General features: G+C 42.6%; 4 protein-coding genes across 6 annotated transcripts; all 4 read left to right on the forward strand.

Moving 5' to 3' along the window:
• The first annotated feature begins 380 nt into the window (after positions 1 to 380).
• Positions 381 to 25,303, forward strand: LOC124464258 (E3 ubiquitin-protein ligase TRIM35-like). 3 transcript variants are annotated; one of them, XM_047016253.1, is made up of 7 exons: positions 381 to 1,018; positions 1,802 to 1,897; positions 1,991 to 2,221; positions 2,308 to 2,330; positions 2,416 to 2,534; positions 2,901 to 3,467; positions 25,224 to 25,303. In XM_047016253.1, the coding sequence occupies exons 1-6, from the start codon at positions 614 to 616 to the stop codon at positions 3,443 to 3,445; spliced, it is 1,419 nt and encodes a 472-aa protein (XP_046872209.1). In that variant the 5' UTR covers positions 381 to 613; the 3' UTR covers positions 3,446 to 3,467; positions 25,224 to 25,303. The 3 variants fall into 3 exon arrangements, with proteins under 3 accessions (XP_046872209.1, XP_046872208.1, XP_046872210.1); XM_047016252.1 differs by lacking the exon at positions 25,224 to 25,303 and having other exon boundaries at positions 2,901 to 3,860; XM_047016254.1 differs by lacking the exon at positions 25,224 to 25,303 and having other exon boundaries at positions 1,802 to 1,846; positions 2,901 to 3,860.
• LOC124464262 (zinc-binding protein A33-like) lies at positions 4,933 to 7,208 on the forward strand. The gene is given in 8 exon segments (XM_047016257.1): positions 4,933 to 5,104; positions 5,107 to 5,372; positions 5,604 to 5,699; positions 5,781 to 6,011; positions 6,098 to 6,120; positions 6,206 to 6,324; positions 6,713 to 6,870; positions 6,873 to 7,208. Coding segments are annotated over 8 exon segments (1,125 nt in total). The 5' UTR covers positions 4,933 to 4,968; the 3' UTR covers positions 6,969 to 7,208.
• Positions 12,905 to 18,064, forward strand: LOC124464263 (1-phosphatidylinositol phosphodiesterase-like). The gene is made up of 3 exons (XM_047016258.1): positions 12,905 to 12,975; positions 16,483 to 16,560; positions 16,680 to 18,064. Exons 2-3 carry the CDS (start codon positions 16,499 to 16,501, stop codon positions 17,644 to 17,646), a joined length of 1,029 nt encoding a protein of 342 aa, XP_046872214.1. The 5' UTR covers positions 12,905 to 12,975; positions 16,483 to 16,498; the 3' UTR covers positions 17,647 to 18,064.
• On the forward strand, positions 22,836 to 25,254 carry LOC124464259 (nuclear factor 7, brain-like). The gene is given in 7 exon segments (XM_047016255.1): positions 22,836 to 23,466; positions 23,707 to 23,802; positions 23,893 to 23,970; positions 23,973 to 24,125; positions 24,212 to 24,234; positions 24,320 to 24,438; positions 24,704 to 25,254. Coding segments are annotated over 7 exon segments (1,419 nt in total). The 5' UTR covers positions 22,836 to 23,061; the 3' UTR covers positions 25,249 to 25,254.
• Positions 25,304 to 26,213: the final 910 nt, after the last annotated feature.

Consider the following 26,213-nt stretch of genomic DNA (forward strand, 5'->3'; position numbering starts at 1 on the left):
GAGTGGCTAAGCCTCATGGACCACTTAGCAGCCATCTGAAACAGGGAGAGAGGAGGGGGAGATGGGAGAGAGGAGATAGAGGGGTGAAAGGGTGAGAAGAGGTTAGAGATGTTGGAGATAAGATCGTTAGACAAAGGAGGGAGACAGAATGGAATGGGGTGGGGGGGGAGAGATACACAAGTCATGCTGAAGCTCATTTCTGCTAATTCAACATAATGCAACACACATCAACACTACAAGTTGTGTTGATTAACTTCTCTTGAATGAGATCGCCTGTCACTCAGTCTGCAGTTACTACAATACACGCTGATGCAGTTTACTTCCTGCACTCCTGAAGCCACGCCTACTACGTGACTCACCTGTGTGAATACAGGAAGCAGAGTTCAGTGTTTCTCTACTCATCAACAGGGTCTGAGATTCACCTTTCTGCTGTGATCAATCTGGACTAAAATCACAACTGACACAGGAGAGAAATACTGCCTTAACACAACTACAGAAGGAAACACTGTCATTTACAAAGACTAACTCACTGCTGACCTAATCAGTACGTTTTAAAAGTACGTTTTGAAAGTAAACTTCAGACTACAACAGGAGGGTGTGACTGGGTGAGAAAATGGCGTCCAGCTCGTCTCTCCCAGAGGAGGATCTCTCCTGTCCTGTGTGCTGTGACATCTTTAAAGATCCTGTCTTCCTGTCATGTAGCCACAGCTTCTGTAAAGCCTGTCTGCAGGAATACTGGAAGGAAAAGAAAGAAAGAGATTGTCCAGTTTGCAGAAGAAAATCATCAAAGGATTCCCTTCCCCTCAACCTGGCTCTGAAGAACCTGTGTGAGTCCTTCTTACAGGAGAGACGTCAGAGAGCTTCAGCAGGGTCTGAGGTGCTCTGCAGTCTGCACAGTGAGAAACTCAAGCTCTACTGTCTGGATGATAAACAGCCAGTGTGTGTGGTGTGTCAGACCTCCAAAAAACACAAAAACCGTGACTGCTGCCCCATCGATGAAGCTGCACAGGATCACAAGGTATGATTGAGTAGGTATGACAGAGTAGACACAGATTTGTTATTTAGGCCTAATTAATATGGGTAAACGTATTGAGTAGACACACCTGTATGGACATCCCACTCTAAATCCATGGACATTAAGCTTCAGTTAGCTCCACCTTTGCAGCTCTGACAGCTGCCACTCTTCTGGGAAGGCCGTCCACAAGATGTTGGAGTGTGTGGAGAAATAATGGGCACTGATGTTGGATGATTAGACTTGGCTTGCAGATGGTTAGAATTTATCTCAAATATGTGTCATAGGTACTATACTATAGGTCAAGAATCAGTGCAGGCCAGTCTAGGTTTTCCACATCAAACTCAACAAAACATTTCTGTATGGACCTCACTTTCTACATTGAGCAGGTCTAATCAACCAACATCAGTTCCCATTCCCTGTAATGCTCTTGTGGCTGACTGGAAGTAAATACTGCATCAATGTTCCATAGTTGTCCATAAAAGGCATTCTTAGAAATGTGAAGGCAGTTATAGAAACACAGCGTGAACCAAATTTATGTACATTTCTTGATGTTAGAATGAGAGCTGTCCATATACTGAGCAGTTTCCACATACTATTGGCAATATAATGTTTGTTAATATTAGAATGTTCAATATTTATATATTTTTGAAGTGTTGATGATTTATTGTTTCTCTGCTTCGATACTCATTTATTCTATTGAGTTTTATTAGAGAGACGTCTCAGATCCAGCTGGTCAAATGAGAGGATGAACAACTTTTACTCCTGACATGTTTTGTTTTAACCCAGGAGGAACTCCAGCCTGCTCTGAAGTCCTTACAGGATCAGCTACAGGTCTTTAATGAAGTTAAACAAACCTGTCATCAAACAGCAAATCACATTAAGGTAAAAACAAATTATCAATAAAATAATATGAAACCATTTTTACATTGAAAACTCTGGTCAGCTAAACCTCTGTATGAACCTCCATGTCTACAGGTCCAGACCCAGCACACAGAGAGGCAGATTAAGGAGGAGTTTAAGAAGCTTCACCAGTTTCTACAAGAGGAAGAGGAGGCCAGGATAGCTGCACTGAGGAAGGAGGAGAAGCAGAAAAGTCAAATGATGAAGAAGAAGATTAAGGGGTTGAGCAGAGAGATATCAACACTTTCACACACAATCACAGCCATAGAGGAGGAGCTGAGAGCTGAAGACATCTCATTCCTGCAGGTCAGGACTGAGCTCTCTAAGTTCATATGGAATGGCTTGCTGGGTGTGTTTATGAGTGTCTAACTTCATATTCTGCATCTCCACAGAACTACAAGGACACAGTGAATAGGTAAGTGACCTGCCTCCTGTCTCTCTCTTCTCTGTGGCTGTGAACCCGACCCCACAGCAGCTCTGACTCCAGAATGTTCTTCCAGAGCCCAGTCCACTCTGCCGGATCCACAGCTGGTCTCAGGAGCGCTAATAGACGTGGCCAAACACCTGGGCAACCTGACCTTCAGAGTCTGGGAGAAGATGCAGGTCATTGTCACACACAGTGAGTTTTTGATAATGTTATCATTTTAATATTTCATATTGTACTTACATTATCCTGCTGATTACTGATCACAATCTTTCTTCTATGATCATGATCATACCCATTCATAACATGACACCACAGTACAGGCTACAAACAGAACTTGACCATTGTTACTTAATGTACTGTATTACTCTACCACATATCACACCAATACCAGCCTGTTATGTTGAATACAGCATGATCAATGCATGTAGAATAACAATGACATCCACATACATGATATGTACAGTCATCATTACTGGGTTTGTCCAAGTGTCAACTCCTGGTGGGTGAGGGTGTAAACATCAAACACTGCATCAACACAAACCTGATGTCTCTCCTCAGCTCCTGTGACTCTGGACCCCAACACTGCCGACCCACACCTCATCCTGTCTGAAGATCTGACCAGTGTGAGACTCAGTCAGGAGAGACAGCAGCTTCCTGACAACCCAGAGAGGTTTGATTGTGATCTGTTGATCCTGGGCTCTGAGGGCTTTAACTCAGGGACACACAGCTGGGATGTTGAGGTTGGAGACAGTACAGAGTGGTACTTGGGTTTGGAACCAGAGTCTATCCAGAGGAAGGGGGTCAAAATGGGTGGACGCAGGGGAATCAAGTGCTTTCATGGTTCATATAGCGCAGGATCCTCAGGATCTCTATCCTTTGCTCTCATAGTGAGACAGAAACCCCAGAGGATCAGACTGCAGCTGGACTGGGACAGAGGAATGCTGTCATTCTCTGACCCTGATAGAAACACACACCTGTACACATTCACACACATATTCCGGAGAGAGAGACTTTTACCATTCATTTGGAATGGGAGCAGTCTCCACCCTCTGAGGATCTTACCAGTGAAGGCCTCTGTAACAGTAGAACAGCACAGTCATTAGAGCTGGTACCACCTCTATCTGGAACAGTACAACAGCACACTGGGTGTGTTTACAACCTTCCTGTCATGAAGGAAAACAACCTCGAACATGAGCATCCAGGTACAAAGAACAAAGATCAACAGGAATGAGTTACTTTTAGGGAGTGTGGTGTTTTCATGTATTACTGCATCTGTGTCTAAAATCAGAAGTAATTTAGCCTTGCAGAACAAAGTATTGATATAATGCCTATTAATACTGCAATGTGTATGTCCACTATAACGAAAAGCATTGTATCTTTTTTCTACAAATATTTGCTAAATCAAATGCTTAGTGACCTTACTCAGTTGTGATACTTGTATGTTGTTGGACATTAATTTTGACTCTAGAAGTTGTAGTTGCTTTGTGTTCTCATAAAATATTATTAACTTTGAAATGATGCGGAATGTTGTTATTTAAGTCTCAAGCTCTCGATTGTTCACTGTAATTCATACAGTTTTCTCCACCACTAGAGGGAGGAAGAGGACAGCAGATTGTTCCACCAGTTGATTCTTTCAACCTTGTTTAACCAGTTTAGACAAAGTTCAACTCTCCACTGTTTATCAACCATCACATTCCAAACTCTGAAGGGTGGGCATATTCAAATAACTTTATTAGAAATCAGCAGTATAAAAGCATAATAAAATGTAGAGATGACGACACAAATCAACGAGGGTTGGTCAGTAGGATGTGTGTGTGGGTGGGGGGAAGCAGGGGGGGGGGGTGTTCAACCTTCTGTTCATTCAATATTCAGCTGTAACATACATGAGAAGACAGCAGTGAGCAGGTGTGCTGAGGTGAGGTCCAGGTCTCCTCCAGGTGTCACCACCATGGTGGCAATGACCATCTTCATACCAGCCTTGTGGCTCACCAGCCAGGCAGAGTTGGTGGCCAAGCCTCATGGACCACTTAGCAGCCATCTGAAACAGGGAGGGGGGAGATTGGAGAGAGGAGATAGAGGGGTGAAAGGGTGAAAGGAGGTTAGAGATTTGTTGGAGAGAGATAAGATAGTTAGACAGAGGAGGGAGACAGAATGGAATGGGGGAGGGGGGAGATACACAAGTCATATTGAAGCTTATTTCTGCTCTAATTCAACATAATGCAACACACATCAACACTACAAGTTGTGTTGATTAACTTCTCTTGAATGAGATTGCCTGTCACTCAGTCTGCAGTTACTACAATACACGCTGATGCAGTTTACTTCCTGCACTCCTGAAGCCACGCCTACTACATGTCAGCACACAGGGAGCAGAGTTCAGTGTTTCTCTGCTCACCAACAGATTCTGAGATTTAAGTTCTGCTCTGAGAGAAAATAAGACTAATTCACAACTCACCTTAAGAAGAGAGATCAATATTGCATTTACACAAAAACAGCCGGAAATACTGTAATTTACAGAGACTTTAACTCACTGCTGACCGAATCCGAGTAAGTTTTAAACACTTTCACCCCAATTTAAACGTCAGACAACGGCAAGTTCTGCAGGTAGGTGTGACTGGGGGACAAAATGGCGTCCAGCTCGTCTCTCCCAGAGGAGGATCTCTCCTGTCCTGTGTGCTGTGACATCTTTAAAGATCCTGTCCTCCTGTCATGTAGCCACAGCTTCTGTAAAGCCTGTCTGCAGGAATACTGGAAGGAAAAGAAAGAAAGAATTGTCCAGTTTGCAGAAGAAAATCATCAAAGGATTCCCCTCCCCTCAGCCTGGCTCTGAAGAACCTGTGTGAGTCCTTCTTACAGGAGAGACGTCAGAGAGCTTCAGCAGGGTCTGAGGTGCTCTGCAGTGTGCACAGTGAGAAACTCAAGCTCTACTGTCTGGATGATAAACAGCCAGTGTGTGTGGTGTGTAGGGACTCTAAACTACACACCAACCACAGATTCAGACCCATAGATGAAGCTGCACAGGATTACAAGGTATGAATAGTAAGACAAGATGTTTGGTTTTCTATAAAAAATGTATGTAAAATAAACTTTGTAAGTATCAAAATCCTTATATGTTATTGTATGTGAAGTATCCTATTACCTCATTCTGTAAAAACCTTAATTGTCATTTATTCTACTGGATTTTGTCAAACAGACACCTCTCAGAACCTTTAATGAGAGGATTAATAACTTTTCCTTAAAATGTTATGTGTATCATCACAGGAGGAACTCCAGCCTGCTCTGAAGTCCTTACAGGACAAGCTGGAGGTCTTTAATGAAGTTAAACTAACCTGTGATCAAACAGCAGAGCACATTAAGGTAAAAAAGATTGATTAATAAAATAATATGCAACTGTTTTTACAGTAACCTAAACCTCTGTATGAACCCTCATGTGTCCAGATCCAGACCCAGCGCACAGAGAGGCAGATTAAGGAGGAGTTTAAGAAGCTTCACCAGTTTCTACAAGAGGAAGAGGAGGCCAGGATAGCTGCACTGAGGAAGGAGGAGAAGCAGAAGAGTCAGATGATGAAGGAGAAGATTGAGGGTCTGAACAGAGAGATATCAACACTTTCACACACAATCAGAGCCATAGAGGAGGAGCTGAGAGCTGAAGACATCTCATTCCTGCAGGTCAGGACTGATCTCTCTACGTTCATATGGAATGGCTGGCTGGGTGTGTTTATGAGTGTCTAACTTCATCTTCTGTATTTACACAGAACTACAAGGACACAGTGACAAGGTAAGTGACCTGCCTCCTGTCTCTTTCTTCTCTGTGGTTGTGAACCCAACCCCACAGCAGCTCTGACTACAGAATGTTCTTCCAGAGCCCAGTTCAGTCTTCCGGATCCACAGCTGGTCTCAGGAGCGCTGTTAGACGTGGCCAAACACCTGGGCAACCCTACTTTCAGAGTCTGGGAGAAGATGCAGGACATTGTCACATACAGTCAGTTTTTGATCAAGTAATCATCTTAATATTCAATTTTGTACTTTCATTATCCTGCATTACTGATTACAATCTGTCTAATCATGATCCTACCTGTCCATAAACAATCCATGACATTACAGTACAGGATAAAAACTGAACATGACCATTGTTAATTAATGTACTGTATTGGTCCAGAACTCACTGTACTGTATTGCTGTACCACATCTCACACCAATACCAGCCTGATGTTAAATACAGCCTGATCAACGCATATAGAATAACAATGACATCCACGTACATGATATGTACAGTCATCATTGCAGGGTTTGTCATGGTGTCAACTCCTGGTGGGTGAGGGTGTAAACATCAAACACTGCATCAACACAAACCTGATGTCTCTCCTCAGCTCCTGTGACTCTGGACCCCAACACTGCCCACCCAGACCTCATCCTGTCTGAGGATCTGACCAGTGTGAGATACAGTGAGGAGAGACAGCAGCTTCCTGACAACTCAGAGAGGTTTGATCGTAAAGCGTTTGTCCTGGGCTCTGAGGGCTTTAACTCACAACTGGGACACACAACTGGGATGTTGAGGTTGGAGACAATACAGTCTGGTCACTGGGTGTGTTAAAAGAGTCTGTCCAGAGGAAGGGACGCTTATAGGGTGGATGGTGGGGTATCTGGTTCTATGATGGTGAATACAGAGCAGCATCCTCATCAGGTCCAGGCACTGTTCTCACAGTGAGACAGAAAGCCCAGAGCATCAGAGTGCAGCTGGACTGGGACAGAGGAAAGCTGTCATTCTCTGACCCTGATAGAAACACACACCTACACACATTCACACACACCTTCACAGAGAGAGTGTTTCCTTACATTGGTAATGGCTGCATTCTGCACCCTCTGAGGATCTTACCAGTGAGGAGGGGAGAGAAGGGGGAGATAATAGGGGGAGAGAATGGAGAGCGGGAAGAGAGGGGGAGAAAGAAGAGAGAAAAAAGAAAGAGAGAGGAAGGATTGGATGAGGGAGAGAGTGGAGCGAGAGGGGACGAGTAGAGGAAGGAGAGTGGGAAGAGAGGAGGGAGGGAGAGAGGAGAGGGATAGTAGGGAAAGAGGCAGAGGGGGTAGAAAAGACAAAGACAGATGAGGGAGAGGGGTGAGAGGTAGTGGAGAGAGGAGAGAGAGATAACATAATGAGATACAGAGGAGGGAGACATAGAAGGAGTTGAGGAGAGGGAGAGAGTGTCTCATACAAACTTACACAAGGGCCACCTATCACACCAATAACCATAACCATAACTTCAGGACTGAGCTGCACAGCTCTCAGAGTACAGATAAGTCTGTCTACTAGTGCCACCGTGACTGGAGCAAGAGAGAGATGCTGGCTCGTATCCACTGGTGTAAGGCCAGCCTCCTCTCATTGCAGTTCAGTATTAATCACTGGGAGGAGGCTGGAGATCTGATCCTGGATCAGAAGCCGGGAACTGCTTTTACTCATGTCAGGTGACAGGTCATCTGTCGTCAATCCATCTGATGTTAGAATAACCACATTCCTTCTGCAATTCATCTAGCTGACACATACACACACACCTCTGTATTTTGTGAACAGAGGTGAGATTGTTCAGAGACCAGGCTGTCACTCAAGTCCTCTTTTCTCTTCTGTTCAGTTTAATAAAGATTCATTGGATTCGGTAGTTGAGTATTCCAGTGTTTTTTTCTTTGTGTGTGTGTGTGCATTAGTGTATGTGTGTGTGTAAGTGTATTTGTGTCTGTCTTTCCACACATCACAACAGGACCTGGAGATTTTATGAACATTGACAAACCATGTGTCATCCATAACACTCTCAAATACACACACAAACACATGCAAGATAGGTCCATTGTCACAATTCCCAGTGACTGAACCCAAACGCAGACCTGGACTGGTAGGTGGTGAAAAGGGCGATGTTTATTGGTGATAAAAAACTGAAGGGTATTGCCAGATGTGAAGACAGGTGAGTACAGGTGATGAGAGGTGGATGGTGGTGCCGAACGTGCAGGTCAGTGAGTACTGGTGGCTAGGCGGGAGTGGAGGAATTCCAGGGTGAGAAGACTGAAAAAACAAGCAAAAGTTTGAGGCAGGCAAAATAGACTGACTGGTTACATAGGTTGACACACTAGCACAACGTACAAGTACGTGTAACGATCCGGCAGGGACTGGATATCAGGCCACAGCTTAAGTAGTGTAGTGATGATGATCAGGATCAGGTGTGTTTATGGCTGAAGAGGAACAGCTGAGAGCAGGTTTGTTGCCCGGCAACCGGAACGGGGTACGTTCAGGGACGCAACACAAAACACAGAACAAACCAGACGAAAAAAAACAAGTTCAAAGGGGTGGGGGTGTGACATCTATACACATTTCCATCAGAAGAGATCATCATTTCTACCTCTGTGAGAAATGTGCTGCCCCTCTGGTCACATGGTGCCACTGCTACCAGGGAAACATTTAAAAAAATATATTTTTAAAAAGAGAGAAATCAACTGCTAGATTTAACCGTTTTGCACCTATAGTGTGTGGTGTGCCATGATGTGACAAAGACAGCACACCACACACAAACAGATTTTCAACCAGTGTCCCGACCAGAGAATATCTAATATGGGGACAACTGCCACTCGGGAAACCTCCGGGTTCTGAACTGGTTATATGAGGGCACTAACGAGCGAGTGCAGAATGAATGGAGGTCTATGGAGCTTCACCCCTCAAAATCCACTTTTCTCAGGATATAATTTTTTGTCAAGTAATTTGAATTCTGAATTCAAAAGGGGAGGCAAGAAAATACACACTGTTGGGTGTTAGTTTTTTTAAGTGCCTTTCTGTTCTAAAAAGCCTTTTAAAATGTCAATGACGTCATACACACAAACAAGTATTATCTCCACAGAACTACAAGGACACAGTGAAAAGGTAAGTGACCTGCCTCCTGTCTCTCTCTTCTCTGTGGTCTCTGTGTCTTCTCTGTATGCCTCCTGTCTCTCTCTTCTCAAATGACGATTGTGATGATTGTGTCCTTGGGCAAGGCACTTCACCCTACTTGCCTCGGGGGGAATGTCCCTGTACTCACTGCTCCATACACACACCCTTTCTCCCAGCTTATGAAAAACACTTGTTCTCTTCTCTTTTGCAGGAGCGACTGCTCTCCGCAGAGCCTGCGTCTGCAGCTCAGCAAAACTAACACAGCTAACATAGAACAACGAGAGGCAGAGAGACACAGAGAGTGTGAGTCTGTGTTAATGTGTGTCTAAGTGTATGAATGTGTGTGTAAGTGTGTGTTTGTGAGTGTGTGTGTGTGTGTGTGATCGAGTATGTGTATGAGTGAGTGTGTGAGTGTGTGTGAGTGTGTGTATGAGTGTGTTGAGAGCCGCTGCTCAGCTGGAGAGAGCGAGCTGGGCGTGTCACAGAGAGAGAAATTTGACAGTGAGAGAAAGAGACAGAGCAAAATTATTATTTTGAGGGGGCACAGCATTCCATTTGGGCAGGCATTTTGGTCAATCGCCCCCCCCCCCCCCCCCCCCCCCCCCCCCCCCCCCCCCCCCCCCCCCCCCCCCCCCCCCAGAGCCTGCTCCCGTCTTTATATGTCACTTTATGATTTTCGGTCTGAGGCAGAAAAAGTGTGGCTTTTTGCAGATTTATCAGACTTCTCACCCTGACAACCCCACTTTATCTCCTGGTTGGAGTGCCCAGGTTATTACTGGTTCATTTCTCTGTCAAGCCTTACAGACGCACAGAGATCTACAGATTCACAGAGATGTACAGGCTTTTCTCTTTTAAAATGATTATTTTCTTTATCACCCGCTGTCCAAGCGGGAAGCAGACAGCGTCTGCTCTGCCGGCCGCGTCCACCACAGTTAGGAGGAGGCGCACTGTTCCACAATTACGATGCTCACGCTGCTTACACAATGAGGCTCGTTGTAAAACCTCCCCACTTAGGGCTAGTGCTGACAGAGTCTGGGCGTAAGGCCAAAAAACAGTGCAACTTGACTGTGAAACAGAACTCAGGTCTCTGCCTGCGAAGGAAGATACCTACCTCCAGGTGGCCTTTTCCGTCACTCCTCAGCCTCCTGTCACCCAGATATCACACACAGGCTCAATATCTTCTATCGTTTAGTGGTAATAAAATTAAGCACCCACATTTTACATACGATTTCCAGTAATATAGAACAATACTAAAAGGGGTGATTTGAGAGTTTTATTTTCAATCATTTAAATCCATAATCATAACCCATCTTCATCATTTCAACAGTATGGTGTCGATTTCCATGTCAGACTGTTATAGGTTCTTGGGGCGTTTTTGTTCCCCTTGAGAAATAAGGCATACTAAATTTCAGATTTCTGGGACTTATGGGCCGCAAATGGCATCACTTTGATGTAAATAATACCACCAATAATCTACCGGAGAAACCCTAATAATGATAATATTAAAAATAACTACAGGTTTCCTCCTACCCGAGGAACCCTAAATATAGCTGCAGGCAGCAATGGTGGGTTCCTCCTCAACATTGCCAACTATTTCAAAATTGACATGACATATTTGTGTACTAAACATTGTCAAGAGTCTTCATATGAAATTGTGATTTAATCAAAGTATTGGTTTACAACTAAAGGATGTGTAAAGCAATTTTTTAGCTTATGGTATTCCCCTCTCTGTCACCAACTGTCTATGAAGGGGGCATCCCTCACCAAACTGCTTTGAGCAGGCCCATGCTTTCTTAAAAGTGTAAGACTAGTCCTTAGTTTCATTGTGCCAAAAAATAAGATAAAATGGTCAAGCTGTGTTTGGTTGATTGAACTTTATAGTTCTGAAGAAGAAGACCTTTTTCTTTTAACAGTAGTATTTAATAAGCTGTGGCCAAACTAGTCACTGAATGGCTACTCACCATTCAGTGGATAGTTTGGCCACAGCTAATACTACTACTAATATAGCTTACTAGGCCACCAGCCTTTTTTCAAGCCAATGAGTGAGGGTAGGGGCTTTGTATCCAATAAATTACACCCCTGAACTTTTAAATCAGATTTATTGGCCGATTTCAATTGTAAATATCCTATGGCTTCTTCTCCAATTGGGTCTTGATACAATGCCATCTAATATTTTCTGCCCATTCTGCACAATTTTGGGGACTTTCCACACCAGCACCTTTTGCCCAGTTCCTGCCCTACTACATGTGTTTTCCAACACCAGTTACAACCAACAATCAGTAGTTTTCCTTCTTACGGAGGAATCCTAATAATAAAACTAACAAAACCGCAGCTTTTCTGATTGGCCCCAAAGTATACTCCTTGCCTTATGTAAACATTAATACCATATCTTAAATGTTAACACTATAGCACAATAAAAACTGTACAATCATTGTTCATTGTAAATTCATACCATTTTGCAACTAACTGACAAATATTGATATTATTAATATGTAAAAATCCCAATGCACATACTAGCCATAAGGAGCTATCCGATTTTTCCCCTAGTAACCACTGGATCAGAAGTTGCTGCAAAACATTCTGCATTTCAAAGAGGTTTCAAAGAGGTGACAAGGAGGAGAACAAGATAGCCAAGTATGAACTACATTCTGCAATCAGGAAAACAAAGTCTGTTTATGCTAAGAAACTGGAGAATCAACTCACTACCAACAACCCTAGGTCAGTGTGGAGAAGTCTGAAGGAGATGACCGCTTCAAGAAAGGGCCTGCCTCTCCACCAGACGATACATGCTTTTCATTGACTTTAGCTCAGCCTTCAACACTTTTGATCCACTCATTCTCTTCTCCAGGCTGCAAGCCATGAACATCGACATAGCTCCGTGTCACTGGATACAGTCGCACAAAGATGAAACTGGAGAGAGTGGTCACCAAAGCCTCCAACATTATTGGTTTTGACCTTCCATCAGTCCTCTCCTTGTATGCTGAGAATAGCTTAAATCGTGCATAGAACATAATCAGAGACTCCTCCCATCCAAGCCATGACCTTTATGAACTTCTGCCTTCTGGAAGACGCTACAGATCTATGCGAACTGGAACGACGCGCCTCAATAACAGCTTCTCCCCCTCTTGGACTTTTTCTATTTTTTTTTCCCTACCCCCTCCCCCTCCTCACTGGACTGAGCTACCTATGACAAAAGAATACCACCAACATTGTTGTGTGGCAATAACGTTTGTATGTATGTATCTATCTATCTATCTATCATAGGAACGTCACTTAAAAACCTTCAGCCACGGATTGGCCACACATTACTGGGCAAGCAATACATATAACTGCCATGTAAATTGTGTTCCACCATAATGTGATAGAAGTGAGGAGTTATTTAAATGGAACTGTGAGGTGTATAAGAAAACTAAGAAGTATCTCTTCATTTGACTATTTATTGTTCTATCGCACAGTTTGTGGCTTACATATCTTCAGGAACCAACTTCTTCAGGTTGTAAAAGTTATCTGTGGTATGTATTTAGAAACTGCCAAACCAGTTATTATGCATAGTAGGGTTGGGTGATAAGAGGTATTTTTCCTATCATCAACCGTCACTGTCGTTTTGCCCACCCACTAATTAGTCCATTCCACTTTATATTTTAATCCTGGCACCTCTTCACTTGACTTGTCTCATCCCTCTTGGACTCCTTTGTTACTGGTCCAGTTATTTGTGCAAGACAGGTAATGTCACTTTCATTTAATAATAATCATAAGACATTTTTATTATGTTCTCTTTTTTACTATTCTTAATCCTCTAGAAATTCATAACATTTCAATATGTGTTTTCATTTTATTATAGCAATAATCTTTTTTTCTATTAGAATTGTTACATCTAGATCTTTATACAGTGCATTATATTAAATTGACATGGATATCTGTTGATGCCTTGGTTTTCTCTAAAGATTTTACGAAAACTATTTCAAAAAGCCAAATAAATTGTATAATAACAACATTTTTAACATATGGTTTGCTTTGAAAATAGTCTAAACTGCTGATCCATACAAAGTTTTCAAAATCAAAATGATTCTCCTTAAATAAATTTAACTTTCTGGATCTTTGGATCCCTGAATGCTCTGGGTCTCCATCACTTTTGTGAGCATTACCAGCAATAAAAATAGCTGCAAGCAGCAATGGCGGATTCCTCCTTCAAAATGGCAAAATGTTGTAAAATTGACATAAAAGATAGTCACACTGGGATTAACCAGAAGACTTGAAACTGTAATTCCTGTCAGAATAAAAATGTATCTCTAACCAGATTTGCACCCATTACTCTTCACACATCAGCACTGCGTCTCATTCTACCAAGCCATTAACAGACTTAGACATTAGATTATTCAGTTTTTGAATAAGAAATTAAGACATTTCTCCAATGGCACCCATTGTCAGATCTGTTAAAAGTTCAAACAGCTGTAATTTAGTCCTATTTATATATGGGACATAAAAACGGGACAACGGGATGACTGGGTTGCTGCTGTAAAGAATAGCTTACTCGTAGTGCTTTAAAAAGGTTGCTTGGGGTGCCATAACTTGTCATATAAGGGAATTTCAAATCATGCCTAGCATCAGTGGCAATTTGTCCTGTCTTAGGTTCCTGAAATGAATTTGCGCAACAGGGAACAGGCTGAACAATCAATATACTTCATTTGAGCTAATTTGGTAGTGAATCTGACACTACCATGCGTAGACTCCAAGTAGCTAGCTACTGTTGTGAACATGGCTTGTTTTGCAGTGGTTTACACAGTCTCGCTAAACAGATGATCGGAGTGTTGTTATGGGCTCAAATAAACACTCATCGCTATGTTTTACAACCGGAGGATTGACCGGAAGACTAGAAACCGCTCTTTTTTTCCTTTGACTGGTTTTGAACCTACAACCCTTCGCTTACCAGCACAACATCTCACCCATTTGAGCCATTGCCAGATCTGGAATCTGCCATGTTCAGTCATCAACTGGATAATAAAATAAGATGTTTCTCCAATGGCAAGCATTGTCAGACTTGGTCCAAGCTCAAACAGCTGTAATTCAGTCATATTTTCACATATCAAAGTGAAACCTTGCGGGTTACTTTAGGGTGGTGTCATCTTAAAGCCTATTAGGTTTGAAAAACCATCATTGATTTAGTGACACAAACTTATTGAGGCAATGTGGACATTTACATCAATACTCTTTGATGATTGTTTGATGATTGTTGATGTTGTATTTGATTCAACTGTCTTAAGTAATATTTTTAAATATGTCAATGATACATATCTGTAAAAAATTTCAAGTCAATGTCACCTTTTTTGTAGGAGATGTATTTTGAAGGTTTCCCCAAATTATCACTGTACAGGAAAATCCATCATTGTGGACCTTAGGGTCCTTGAGGATTTTTTGTTCCTCATGAAAAATGAGGCATGCACACCAAGTTTCAGAAGAATTGGAGCAATGGGGTGGAAATGCAATCACTTTGAAAAGTGGACATTTGGGCATGGCCTGTGGCGCCCCCTATGGTCTGATGTGGGCCAGTGTGTGTTTGGGCCGTAGTTGTGGCATGTTGTATCAATATACCAAATGTCCAAACTTTTTACCAATGTGTTCATGAGATAAATTACAATAATAATAATAAAAATAATACCAACAATTACAATAGGTTTCCTCCTGACCGAGGAATCCTAATAATAGATGTTAAGTGATTTGAACATATTGTTCAAATTGAAAGCAAAGCGTTTCATTGCAAAAAGACATGAAAATGTTTTCTCGATGTTTCTCGAAAAGATATTAAGCACATTTGTATACAGTGTCATATTGAGGCAAACCTATTTTTTTTATTGTATTTATTTGATTATTTAACAGCACATTAACAGCACGTTGTTGTAAATGCGTCACTGGACAGATGTTACAAAATCACCCTGAAAACAGAATGGCCTAGCCTGTAGCTTATACTGTAGGCTAGCCTGTAGCCTGTAGCCTATACTGTAGGCTTTTCTAGGGGTTCACTGTTTGGTTCGATATGACAGTCTTAATATTAAAAAATGTTGCTGTCACTGACCGCTTGCTCGACCATACAAGAAAGACAATCTGATTGCTATTGTGTGGCTTATAACACTGAGCTTTTTAGATTGACTACTCAATGCAACAGTAGGGAAGAGTTTACTGGAGAGAGAAAATCATTCTACTTATTAACAGGTCTATCGGGCATTTCAAGTAGGAGCAAGGGGTGGGGGCTTGGACGAGGCAGGCAAAGCGGCCGCCTTTTAAAAGTATGGAAAGCCAATACTGAATGATGTTTTAAAAACCTGTGTCAACACAACAAATAATGTGGGAAGACAACAAAGTGTCAGCATTCCCTGTACAGCCTGGAACACTGCATTTATGACCATGGTCTGTTTTCAATATATCCTTGAAAAACTTCCAAACTTTTTTCTTTGTAATTCCCGTGGAAGTACATAGAGCAGCGCACAGCTAAACTAGTGTCTTAGCTTAACTAAATGTTGGGGCGTGACAAAGGTACAGACCAAAAAAGGTGGCTCCATATTTGTGACGTCATAAATGTGGCTTTTTGTCGCGCTAAAAACGCATTTGAAGGAAGCAGGACTTTTCAGAAGAAAAAACGAATTGTCCACGACAGAATAACGAAATGCCACAATGAGTTACGTGGACCAGGATAGTTGTTTGGCTTTCGATTTTTAAGTTTAACATGCAATTTATGCTTTTGCATAAGTAGCCTTCTATTTGCTACATGCTTCCATACCCAAATAAATGTCCCTTTGCGCGTAACTCTGTCAGGCTATTGCATTTTGTACTTCTGTCATAATTTTTTTCTTAAGATAATATCTTGTTAGTTACTGAATCCATTCAGCGACAAAGTGTAGTACCAGTACCAACCATTTAAGTTGAGTTAAATGTAATGTGTTTTTGAGTTAATGTAATGTCGTTCCCATTTGGGGGAGCGTACCTTTGTATTTGAGGGAGGTAAGCACGTCATCCTATTTGGGGGGAGTTGACTCGTATTGGGGGGGAGTGTTTTCATTTGGGGGATGCTTTCATCTTAGTGGATGTCATTTGCACTTCAGGGCCACCGTACCATAGTATTTTTTTAAGTACAATACGATGTCATGTTATTAGTGAAAGTGATGAAGTGAAAATAAATCAACACTTACTCATTTGTCACAAGACTAAAAAAGAATGTTCCTTGTGTCTCTTCAACAGTAAGGCCTGGATCACCATGAAAATGAATGGCAGGACATTTCACAGTAAACAGATAAATTGTATTATCCTCTTGCTCCTGTGAGTATTAAATACTGTAAATGTGATTCATTTGGATTTCTTAACCTCTAAGTCACGTTTTTTCACTCACTTTCTGGCACAAAAATGACACCAACTCCATCCCTTATCTTTTTGTCTAGGACATTCTATCATGGATGCTATGGTACAGAAAAATACTTCAATGACCAAGAAACACTTGAAAAATCAGAAGAAAACCTAGAATGGATGACAAAAATCAGGGAAGACATTGAACTTTCTAAACTGTTTATACCTGGCACACATGATTCTTTAGCTCTCTATGGTGGGTTTGCTGTGGAGTGCCAATCATGGAACCTGGAAACTCAGCTTAGGGCAGGTGTTCGGTATTTTGATCTCAGGGTGTGGAATATCCACCAGAGTCCTGAAACTATGATTCTTACTCACGGTATAGTCCGACAAAAGAAATTGTTGTCTTCAGTATTCCAGGACATGGTAAAATTTTTAGAAGAACATAAATATGAAACTATTTTGATTAGAATAAAGCCTACAGTGTATCATAAGAAGGATGTAAAGGAAAACACACTGACCTTGCTCAAAACATTAAAGTATGAAAAGTATATATACCCCAGTTTGAAGGATCAAAGCCAGGCTGGATCTCCAAAAATGATGGAGGTGAGAGGCAAAATTGTATTTGTAATGTTAAAAGATGCATTTGATTTTGGAATACCTTTTTCCACCACACACGAGAAAGGGGGACACAAAGTCGGTAACATTCAAGATAAATTGAATTTGGTCTTACGTTACATAAACACCAAAATGAACTTTAATTGCGAAACAGCAGACACTGACGAAAAGGAACTGGATCTGATACTTACCTACTCCAGTGGAACTGGCATGCCGAAAGGGAAGTTTTGGCTCACCCCAAAGGCTATTGCTGAGAACATCAATGAAAAACTGGCTGAGAACCTAAAAGAGTTGTCAACTACACCTGCCCTTCATGGCATCCTTGCCATGGATTTTCCTGGGCCAGATCTCATCAAAATTGTAATAGATTTCAATAAGTCCCATCAAGAAAACAATCCGGGTACTAGCAATGGTAAAAGGTCACTGAAAAGAGGGCAAGCCTAGAAACCGATCAGTCACAGTGCTAGAAGCTTGCTTGTGCCATTTACAAGGTGTTTTCAAATGACTGATTTGTCATTCCATCAGGGCTGGTCCTAGGCATAGGTGACATAGGCAACCGCCTAAGGCGGCATCCAGAGGGGGGCGGCAAATTCCGAAGTTCATCCATTAATTAACCGTACCGGGGGGGGGGGGGGGGGGGGGGGGGGGGGGGGGCTGTTGATACATCTCGCCTAGGGCGCCGTATGTGCTAGGACCGGCAGTGCATTCCATATAGATAATGCTGTTTTGCTGATATAATGCTTATAATGCTGAGTGTATGCAGAGAGGAGCATGTGCCTTTCAATAAGTCATTTCATCATTGGTTTGATGTAATTTGTAACACTGTCAAATAAACAATGCTTAAAAACAAGATGGAACAAGATACTGAAGTACTGTCATGCCTCAGCTGGAAGAAATAGGTCCTCCTCCATTTCAGATCCAGTTCATGAAGTAAGGATCCTCATTTGGCATACGAAGTGTGACAACCAAAAATACATTATTTGCTTGTTTTATCTGGAGCTTGCATCCCGGACTTGGAAAATGTGCTGCAATTATACTGTAACTAATTATAGCTAATGGTACTGGATGATAATGCATGTTAACGACACCATCAACAAAGTGTCCCAAGAAATAAACTGTAGGTTGTATTATTTGCAGCAAGGCTCACATGCAGGCCAAGGCAGTAGGCCTACATCATCATGGTCTTTTCTAAATCAGACCTCATTAATAAAGTCAACCTTTCCCTTGAAAAGTTAAAATCACAAGGCCAAGAGCCAGAATAAGTGTCTGAGTCAGAGTCTGAGTCTTTGCATGGATGGACGGCGATGCAGCTCGATCTTTGCATGGTTATCTTATATGGTAAAGTTAGCATTGAGCACAAAGTAGGTCTACATTTATTTAAACATCATAAATTGACTGGCTGTTAAGCACACATATATGGGCCATTAAAAGAAGTTCTTAATAGACCGATTATGATAGCAAAAACAAAAACTTTATAGGCCCTTGTTCGCATGGACGGCCGACAGCAGGGATGAGAGGGCAGTCCCTGTTTTCCATGGACGGTCACGGACAGATGATAATGTTGAGAAATATGTACAGTTGGACGGATGGGGAGGGATGTTGATTTAGATGTGAGCCGGTTGTAGTTGTGGCCTGGCTGTAGCCTATGTCAGAATCCATATGTAGCATGAACATTGCCTTAAACATTTTTTTGCAAATAGACACCGAAAGCAGATAAAAGCAGATAAGTAAATAGAACTGCACTTTAATAGATAAATAAACCACCGAAACAAAAAAAAGCATAATAACCTTTACAATAAAAAAAACTAAAACAAAACTGTTTATTCAAATACAAAACCCCACCAACAATATTAAATCAAACAATGTAAACATAAATAAAAGCATAGCACCTGTCTCCAAAATAGCTTTCCTTCTTTTGAATAATAGTTTAGCCATGTAGCAGCACATTCCTTGATGAGTTTTTTTTGTTCTAATAAAACAAACTATTTCATGGTGTGACATTATTGTTTATTCCTCCCATGCTCCTGAATTTGATTCATACAGTTCTCTCCTTCACCAGTAGATGGCAACATAGTACAGCAGATTATTCCACCAGTAAACAGTTTAAAGATTGTTGTCCCAGTTTAGATACGATACGATTCTCCATTGTTTATCAAGCATTACATTCAAAACAATGAAGCCTTTGATAATGAAACACATTGAATATCAACAATTGAAATCTTCCAGCTCTGGTAGAAGGACTAGACTCAGAGGGCAGGGTGGAGCTAGCAGCTCCTTGTAGCATGTGTTTAACTTCAGCTTGGTGATTCAACTGCAGATAGGTCCCAGGTTGGTGAGTAGGATGATGTGTGTGTGTGAGTGGTTATGAACATTAGAGAAGTGCAGAGTGCTTCAGTATGAGAGGGAGAAGACATAAAGACATCCAGCTGCTCTCCAAGCCCCAGAAACACCATCCTGACCAGAGCTGCTACCACCTGCAGCTGCTTCACTTTGTCCTGGACAGCAGCACTCTGGGAAGGGAGAGAAGCTCGGAGCTCAACGGCTCTCCTACCTGTCTCACCTCTTCTACCTGTCTCACCTGTCCTACCTGTCTCACCTATGACTGTCTTACCTCTTATACCTGTCTCACCTCTCCTACCTGTCTCACCTGTCCTACCTGTCTCACCTATGACTGTCTCACCTCTTCTACCTGTCTCACCTGTCCTACCTGTCTCACCTCTTCTACCTGTCTCACCTCTTCTACTTGTCTCACCTGTCCTACCTGTCTCACCTATGACTGTCTCACCTCTTCTACTTGTCTCACCTCTCCTACCTGTCTCCCCTAAATGACTTTCTCACCTCTTCTACCTGTCTCCCCTAAATGACTGTCTCACCTCTTCTACCTGTCTACCCTCTGTAGCTGTAAATCACTTTGTCTCATGTCAGTGAGCCAGTGTATCTTTGTTGTAGTTATAGTATTCACCACATGAGAGCAGTCATGTACTGTCTTTATGTCCTGTGCTTTTTCTTGAGCTGTGTGTGTCCGTGCATTTTCCTGTGTGTGTGTGCAGACCATCATCAGCTCGCTGAAGTTTGCGTGTGAGATCCTGACGGAGGATTAGGAGGGGGGTGCCGCCCGGATCCCCTTTCACACGTTTGTGGGTCTGTACAACTACCTGGCCCACCTGGATGGAGAGATCCCCCAGCAGCAGACAGACAGCTTCCTGCACAGCCTGAGGGAGTCTGTGTGAGTGATGGGCTCTGGGTTCTGGACTGGCTCATGAGTTCTTTCTCTCTACATGAAGTTTTCCACCTTCACATTTCTCTGGCTTGCAGCTCCAGACAGAATGGTATGATACAGGTGGCACATTTCTACAGCCGTAAGAAGTGAGACGATAGAGAGACTGATGACAGGGACATGGAACAGACAGGAAGAGTGGAGTTTTACTTTTTCTACAAATAAATGTTACTAGAACCCCCAAAGTATTGACTCATTGTATGGTAACACCCTCCCCCCTCAGCATTGGAACAGGAGAGTTCCAGCAGAACTTGGGGGTCAGTGAAACAGGGGTGGGGGGTAGACAGACAGATCCTCAACTTTATTTGTGTTCTTAATGCTTTTTAGAAATCACTTAATGAGTTCAGAACTTAATATGTTCTAACCATTCTCTGGTCTCCTGAGAATGGGACTGCTAACACAATTATTACAGTTATTTTGCCCAAACTGTACCAATGTGTTTCTCTGTGTTATCTGTATTTCACAACTTTTTGAGTTAGGGCAGAATTTCCTGGACAAAACTATTTCTAAACCAGAGTTTCTTAAGGGAGATGATGATTGTCGAGGACTGGTGTGAGAAGAGAGAGAGGGAGAAAGAGGACGAGTGGACAGCCAGAAAGGAAGAGAGAAAAAGAGGGAGAGAGAGACAGATGAATGAAGACAGCTACACAGATGGACTTGAGAAGAAGGAGAAATGATAGAAGGAGAGAGTGAGAAAGAACACATCTGGATGATTGACAGCCTATCAAAGGTGTTACAAGTATTTATGCTCACAGTTCAATTAGCCGTATAAACATTGAAACAGTGAGATTTCTCTAAATCTTTCAGCATGGGCGTTCCATTGAGAGTGATCTGTGAGCTTTGTTGTTGTGTTGCTCTGGTGGAACCCTGTGTGAAAGACCACCACAGTTGCAGGTGGGCGATGATTCACCAGCTCTGGTCTCTCTCCTATAGGTGTCCCCAGGGAGGGATGGTGAGACCGGCTGACCTCATCGGTCTGGAGGCTGTGGACGTGACGGATCCTCCCAAATCCTCCAGCTACATGGGTCTCCCTGGCGCGGTCAGGACAGAGTAGAGGCCGAAACGAGGCTGTCACACAACACCAGTGGAGGTCAGGACAGAGTAGAGGCCGACACGAGGCTGTCACACGACACCAGTGGAGGCTCCTCAGGGAGGAAGGGGAGGAGCATCCTCCTCTGTGACATGTCATCAAAATAAACATTGTGAAACTTTTTAAAGGTTATACATTTGAGATAAAACTATACAAAATATATTCATGTCACCATTGTTTTTTTAATTAAAATACACAGTATAGAACTGAAGGTGTACAGTAAGTCAACAGCACTGTCTGTGGGAGAACCACATCCTGAGGACAGCTAGCCTCCGTCCTCCCCTCCCTGGCTGCATTGACTTCAATACAAAACCCAGCGGCTTGTGGGCTAAACCCCCGGTCCATAGACATGCATGGTATTCACAGTAATACTTTTACTGTGAGAACACTTTGAGCAATACAGAGTCACAGGAATTGGCAAGCCATACGAATGTCATCCATACACTCTGAAATACACCAACACATACATAGGGTGACCAGATGTCCTCTTTTACCCGGACATGTCCTCTTTTTGAGACCTAAAAAACGTGCCCGGCAGGGATTCCAAAATCGTCCAGGATTTTGCCTCGTTGGATATTGTTTTTTTTCTGGGTCTTTCACAAACTAATTATTACGCCCGGCCTTACAAGTTTTGGAAGGGTATCTCAAGTTCCACTTTCTTGCGCTAGCTCTGATCGTAGAGAGAACTGTCATTGGTCAACCGCCTTTTCAGCGTTGCCAGGTGCACGATAATTATCCTCCAAATACGATGATTGTGAGCCTTTGGTATGATAGCATTTTCAATCTGGCAACAATGAGCACCTTGCCGCCTTTGTTGAATAAATGAGGAGGACTGAAAGGTGTCTTAATTTTCTTATGTTAATATGTGACCATAAACAATTTATTATGTAGAATTTTGTATTGGTTATCATTATTGTTTTAATATAACAAGCATTAAACAACCACTGAAAGCCACAGAAGCACTAAAAATCCTATTTTTCACAAACTCAAATCTGGTCACCCTACATATACAAGGTTGGTAAAGAAACCCCAAGAGATCATAATTTCTGCCTCTCTGTGGTTACATGTTGCCACGGCTACCAGGGAGACTGTTTTCTTTCTTTTTTAAGAGCAAGAGATCTCGTCACTCAGTTTGCGGTTACTACAATACACACTGATCTATGACACTGATACATCTTACTTCCTGGTCTCCTGAAGCCCCGCCTACTACGTGACTCAACTGTCCGAGTACAGTAAGCAGGGTTCAGTTTTTTTCTGCTCAACAAAAGGCTCTGAGATTCACCGTACTGCTCTGAGACAAAACTGGACTAAAATCACAACTCACACTAAGAGAGAGATACTGGCTTCACACAACTACAGGAGGAAATATTGTCATTTACAGAGACTTTAACTCACTGCTGTGCTGACTGAATCAAAGTTCGTTTTAAACAGTTTGACACCAAAGTGAAAGTAAACTTCAGACTACAGCAAAAGGGTGTGACTGGGTGAGAAAATGGCATCCAGCTTGTCTCTCCCAGAGGAGGATCTCTCCTGTCCTGTGTGCTGTGACATCTTTAAAGATCCTGTCTTACTGTCATGTAGCCACAGCTTCTGTAAAGCCTGTCTGCAGGAATACTGGAAGGGGAATAAAGAAAATAAATGTCCAGTTTGCAGAAGAAAATCATCAAAGAATTCCCCTCCCCTCAGCCTGGCTCTGAAGAACCTGTGTGAGTCCTTCTTACAGGAGAGACGTCAGAGAGCTTCAGCAGGGTCTGAGGTGCTCTGCAGTGTGCACAGTGAGAAACTCAAGCTCTACTGTCTGGATGATAAACAGCCAGTGTGTTTGGTGTGTCGGGACTCTAAACTACACTCCAACCACAGATTCAGACCCATAGATGAAGCTGCACAGGATCTCAAGGTATGAATAGTAAGAACAAGATGTATGTTTTGTAAATAAGATATATAATAAACTCTGATCAGAATCCTTATATCTTAGATATATGTTTGACGATGTGGATAATCATATTCCATCATTCTGTCAAAACTTTTATTCTCATTCCTTCTACTAGGTTTTGTCAGACAGACACATCTCAGAACCAAAAAAGTCAAATCAGTGGATGAAACACTTTTCCTTCAAACATTTTTTGTTTCATCCCAGGAGGAACTCAAACCTGCTCTGAAGTCTTTACAGGAGAAGCTGAAGATCTTTAAGGAAGTTAAACAAACCTGTGACAAAACGGCAGAGCACATTAAGGTAAAATAGTTTATTAATCAAATAATACATCACAGTTTTGATGTAAAACAAATGTCACTTAAACCTCTGTATGAACCCCCATGTCTCCAGATCCAGACCCAGCACACAGAGAGGCAGATTAAGGAGGAGTTTAAGAAGCTTCACCAGTTTCTACAAGAGGAAGAGAAGGGGCCAGGATATCTGCACTGAGGAAGGAGGAGAAGCAGAAGAGTCAGGTGATGAAGGAGAAGATTGAGGGGCTGAGCAGAGAGATATCAACACTTTCATACACAATCAGAGCCATAGAGGAGGAGCTGAGAACTGAAGACATCTCATTCCTTCAGGTCAGGACTGATCTCTCTAAGTTCATATGGAATGGCTGGCTGGGTGTGTTTATGAGTGTCTAACTTCATCTTCTGTGTTTACACAGAACTACAAGGACACAGTGAAAAGGTAAGTGACCTGCCTCCTGTCTCTCTCTTCTCTGTGGTTGTGAACCCAACCCCACAGCAGCTCTGACTCCAGAATGTTCTTCCAGAGCCCAGTCCACTCTGCCGAATCCACAGCTGGTCTCAGGAGCGCTGATAGACGTGGCAAAACACCTGGGCAACCTGACCTTCAGAGTCTGGGAGAAGATGCAGGACATTGTCACATACAGTGAGTTTTTGATCATGTTAGGATATTAATATTCAATATTGTACCTGCTTTATCCTGCATTACTGATCACAATCTGTCTCATCATGATCATACCTGTCCATAAACAATCCATGACATGACAGTACAGGATAAAAACTGAACATGACCATTGTTCAGTAGCCTATGTACAGTCATCATTACTGGGTTTGTCACAGTGTCAACTCCTGGTGGGTGAGGGTGTAAACATCAAACACTGCATCAACACAAACCTGATGTCTCTCCTCAGCTCCTGTGACTCTGGACCCCAACACTGCCCACCCAGACCTCATCCTGTCTGAGGATCTGACCAGTGTGAGATACAGTGAGGAGAGACAGCAGCTTCCTGACAACCCAGAGAGGTTTGAGGACTGTAGATGGGTCCTGGGCTCTGAGGGCTTTACCTCAGGGACACACAGCTGGGATGTTGAGGTTGGAGACCATAAAGTCTGGTACCTGGGTGTGGCAACAGAGTCTGTCCAGAGGATACAGTGGGAGCGCTGGGGGATCTCGGTTGATGATAATGGTGAATACACTGCAATATCCCCATCAGATATATATGAGACATCAGATGATCTCATAGAGAGCCCGAAAGCCCAGAGGATCAGAGTGCAGCTGGACTGGGACAGAGGAAAGCTGTCGTTCTCTGACCCTGATAGAAACACACACCTACACACAATCACACACACCTTCACTGAGAGAGTGTTTCCATACATTGGTAATGGCTGCACTCTCCCCCTTCTGAGGATCTTACCAGTGAAGGCCTCTGTAACAGTAGAACAGCACAGTCATTAGAGCTGGTACCACCTCTATCTGGAACAGTAGAACAGCACATTGGGTGTGTTTACAACCTTCCTGTCATGAAGGAAAACAACCTCGAACATGAGCATCCATGTACATAGAACAAAGATCAATAGGAGGGAATTCATTCTGAATATCTAGATAATAATTTAATGCTCTATATATACATTATATAGATTATAGATTTTTTCAGCTCTCTAGTTTTTGTTGTTCTAATAAAACATTATATATTATGTCATGATGTGGTATATTATTGTTTATCTCTCACATGCTCCTGAATTTCATTTATACAGTTTTCTTCTCCACCAGTAGAGGGCAACATAGTACAGCAGATTATGTCCCAGTTTAGGTAGATACTATACAACTCTCCACTGTTTATCCAGCATTACATTCAAAACAATGAAGCCTTTGGTAATCAAACACACTGAATATCAACAATATAAGTCTTCCAGCTCTGGTAGAAGGAATAGACTCAGAGGGCAGGGTGGAGCTAGCAGCTCCTCGTAGCAGGTGTTTAGATCAGCTTGGTGGTTCAGCTGCAGACAGGTCCCAGGTTGGTCAGTAGGGTGTGTGTGTGTGTGTGTGTGTGTGTGCGTGTGTGTGTGATTGTTTGTGTTTGTGTGTGTGATTGTTTGTGTGTGTGTGTGTGTGTGTGTGTGTGGGAGGAAGGGGGGGAGTGTTTAATCTTCTGTTCATTCAACACTCAGCTGTAACATAGATGAGAAGACAGCAGTGAGCAGGTGTGCTGAGGTGAGGTCCAGGTCTCCTCCAGGTGTCACCACCATGGTGGCAGTGACCATCTTCATACCAGCCTTGTGGCTCACCAGCCAGGCAGCGTTGGTGGCCAAGCCTCATGGACCACTTAGCAACCATCTGAAACAGGGAGAGAGGAGGGGGGAGATGGGGGAGAGAGAGAAAAGAATCAGATGATATGTGGAGAGGAGGGAGAATGGGGATAG

This window comes from Hypomesus transpacificus, unplaced genomic scaffold (assembly GCF_021917145.1).
Source record: "Hypomesus transpacificus isolate Combined female unplaced genomic scaffold, fHypTra1 scaffold_333, whole genome shotgun sequence".
Taxonomy (NCBI): domain Eukaryota; kingdom Metazoa; phylum Chordata; class Actinopteri; order Osmeriformes; family Osmeridae; genus Hypomesus; species Hypomesus transpacificus.

Excerpts from the sequence above, each read along its gene's own strand:
- LOC124464258 (XM_047016253.1), top strand. The coding sequence starts at position 614 with ATGGCGTCCAGCTCGTCTCTCCCAGAGGAGGATCTCTCCTGTCCTGTG. Across the intron at positions 1,898-1,990 it reads AAACAGCAAATCACATTAAG|GTCCAGACCCAGCACACAGA; the intron begins GTAAAAACAAAT and ends CCATGTCTACAG. Across the intron at positions 2,331-2,415 it reads TACAAGGACACAGTGAATAG|AGCCCAGTCCACTCTGCCGG; the intron begins GTAAGTGACCTG and ends ATGTTCTTCCAG.
- LOC124464263 (XM_047016258.1), top strand. The coding sequence starts at position 16,499 with ATGAAAATGAATGGCAGGACATTTCACAGTAAACAGATAAATTGTATT. Across the intron at positions 16,561-16,679 it reads TGTATTATCCTCTTGCTCCT|GACATTCTATCATGGATGCT; the intron begins GTGAGTATTAAA and ends CTTTTTGTCTAG.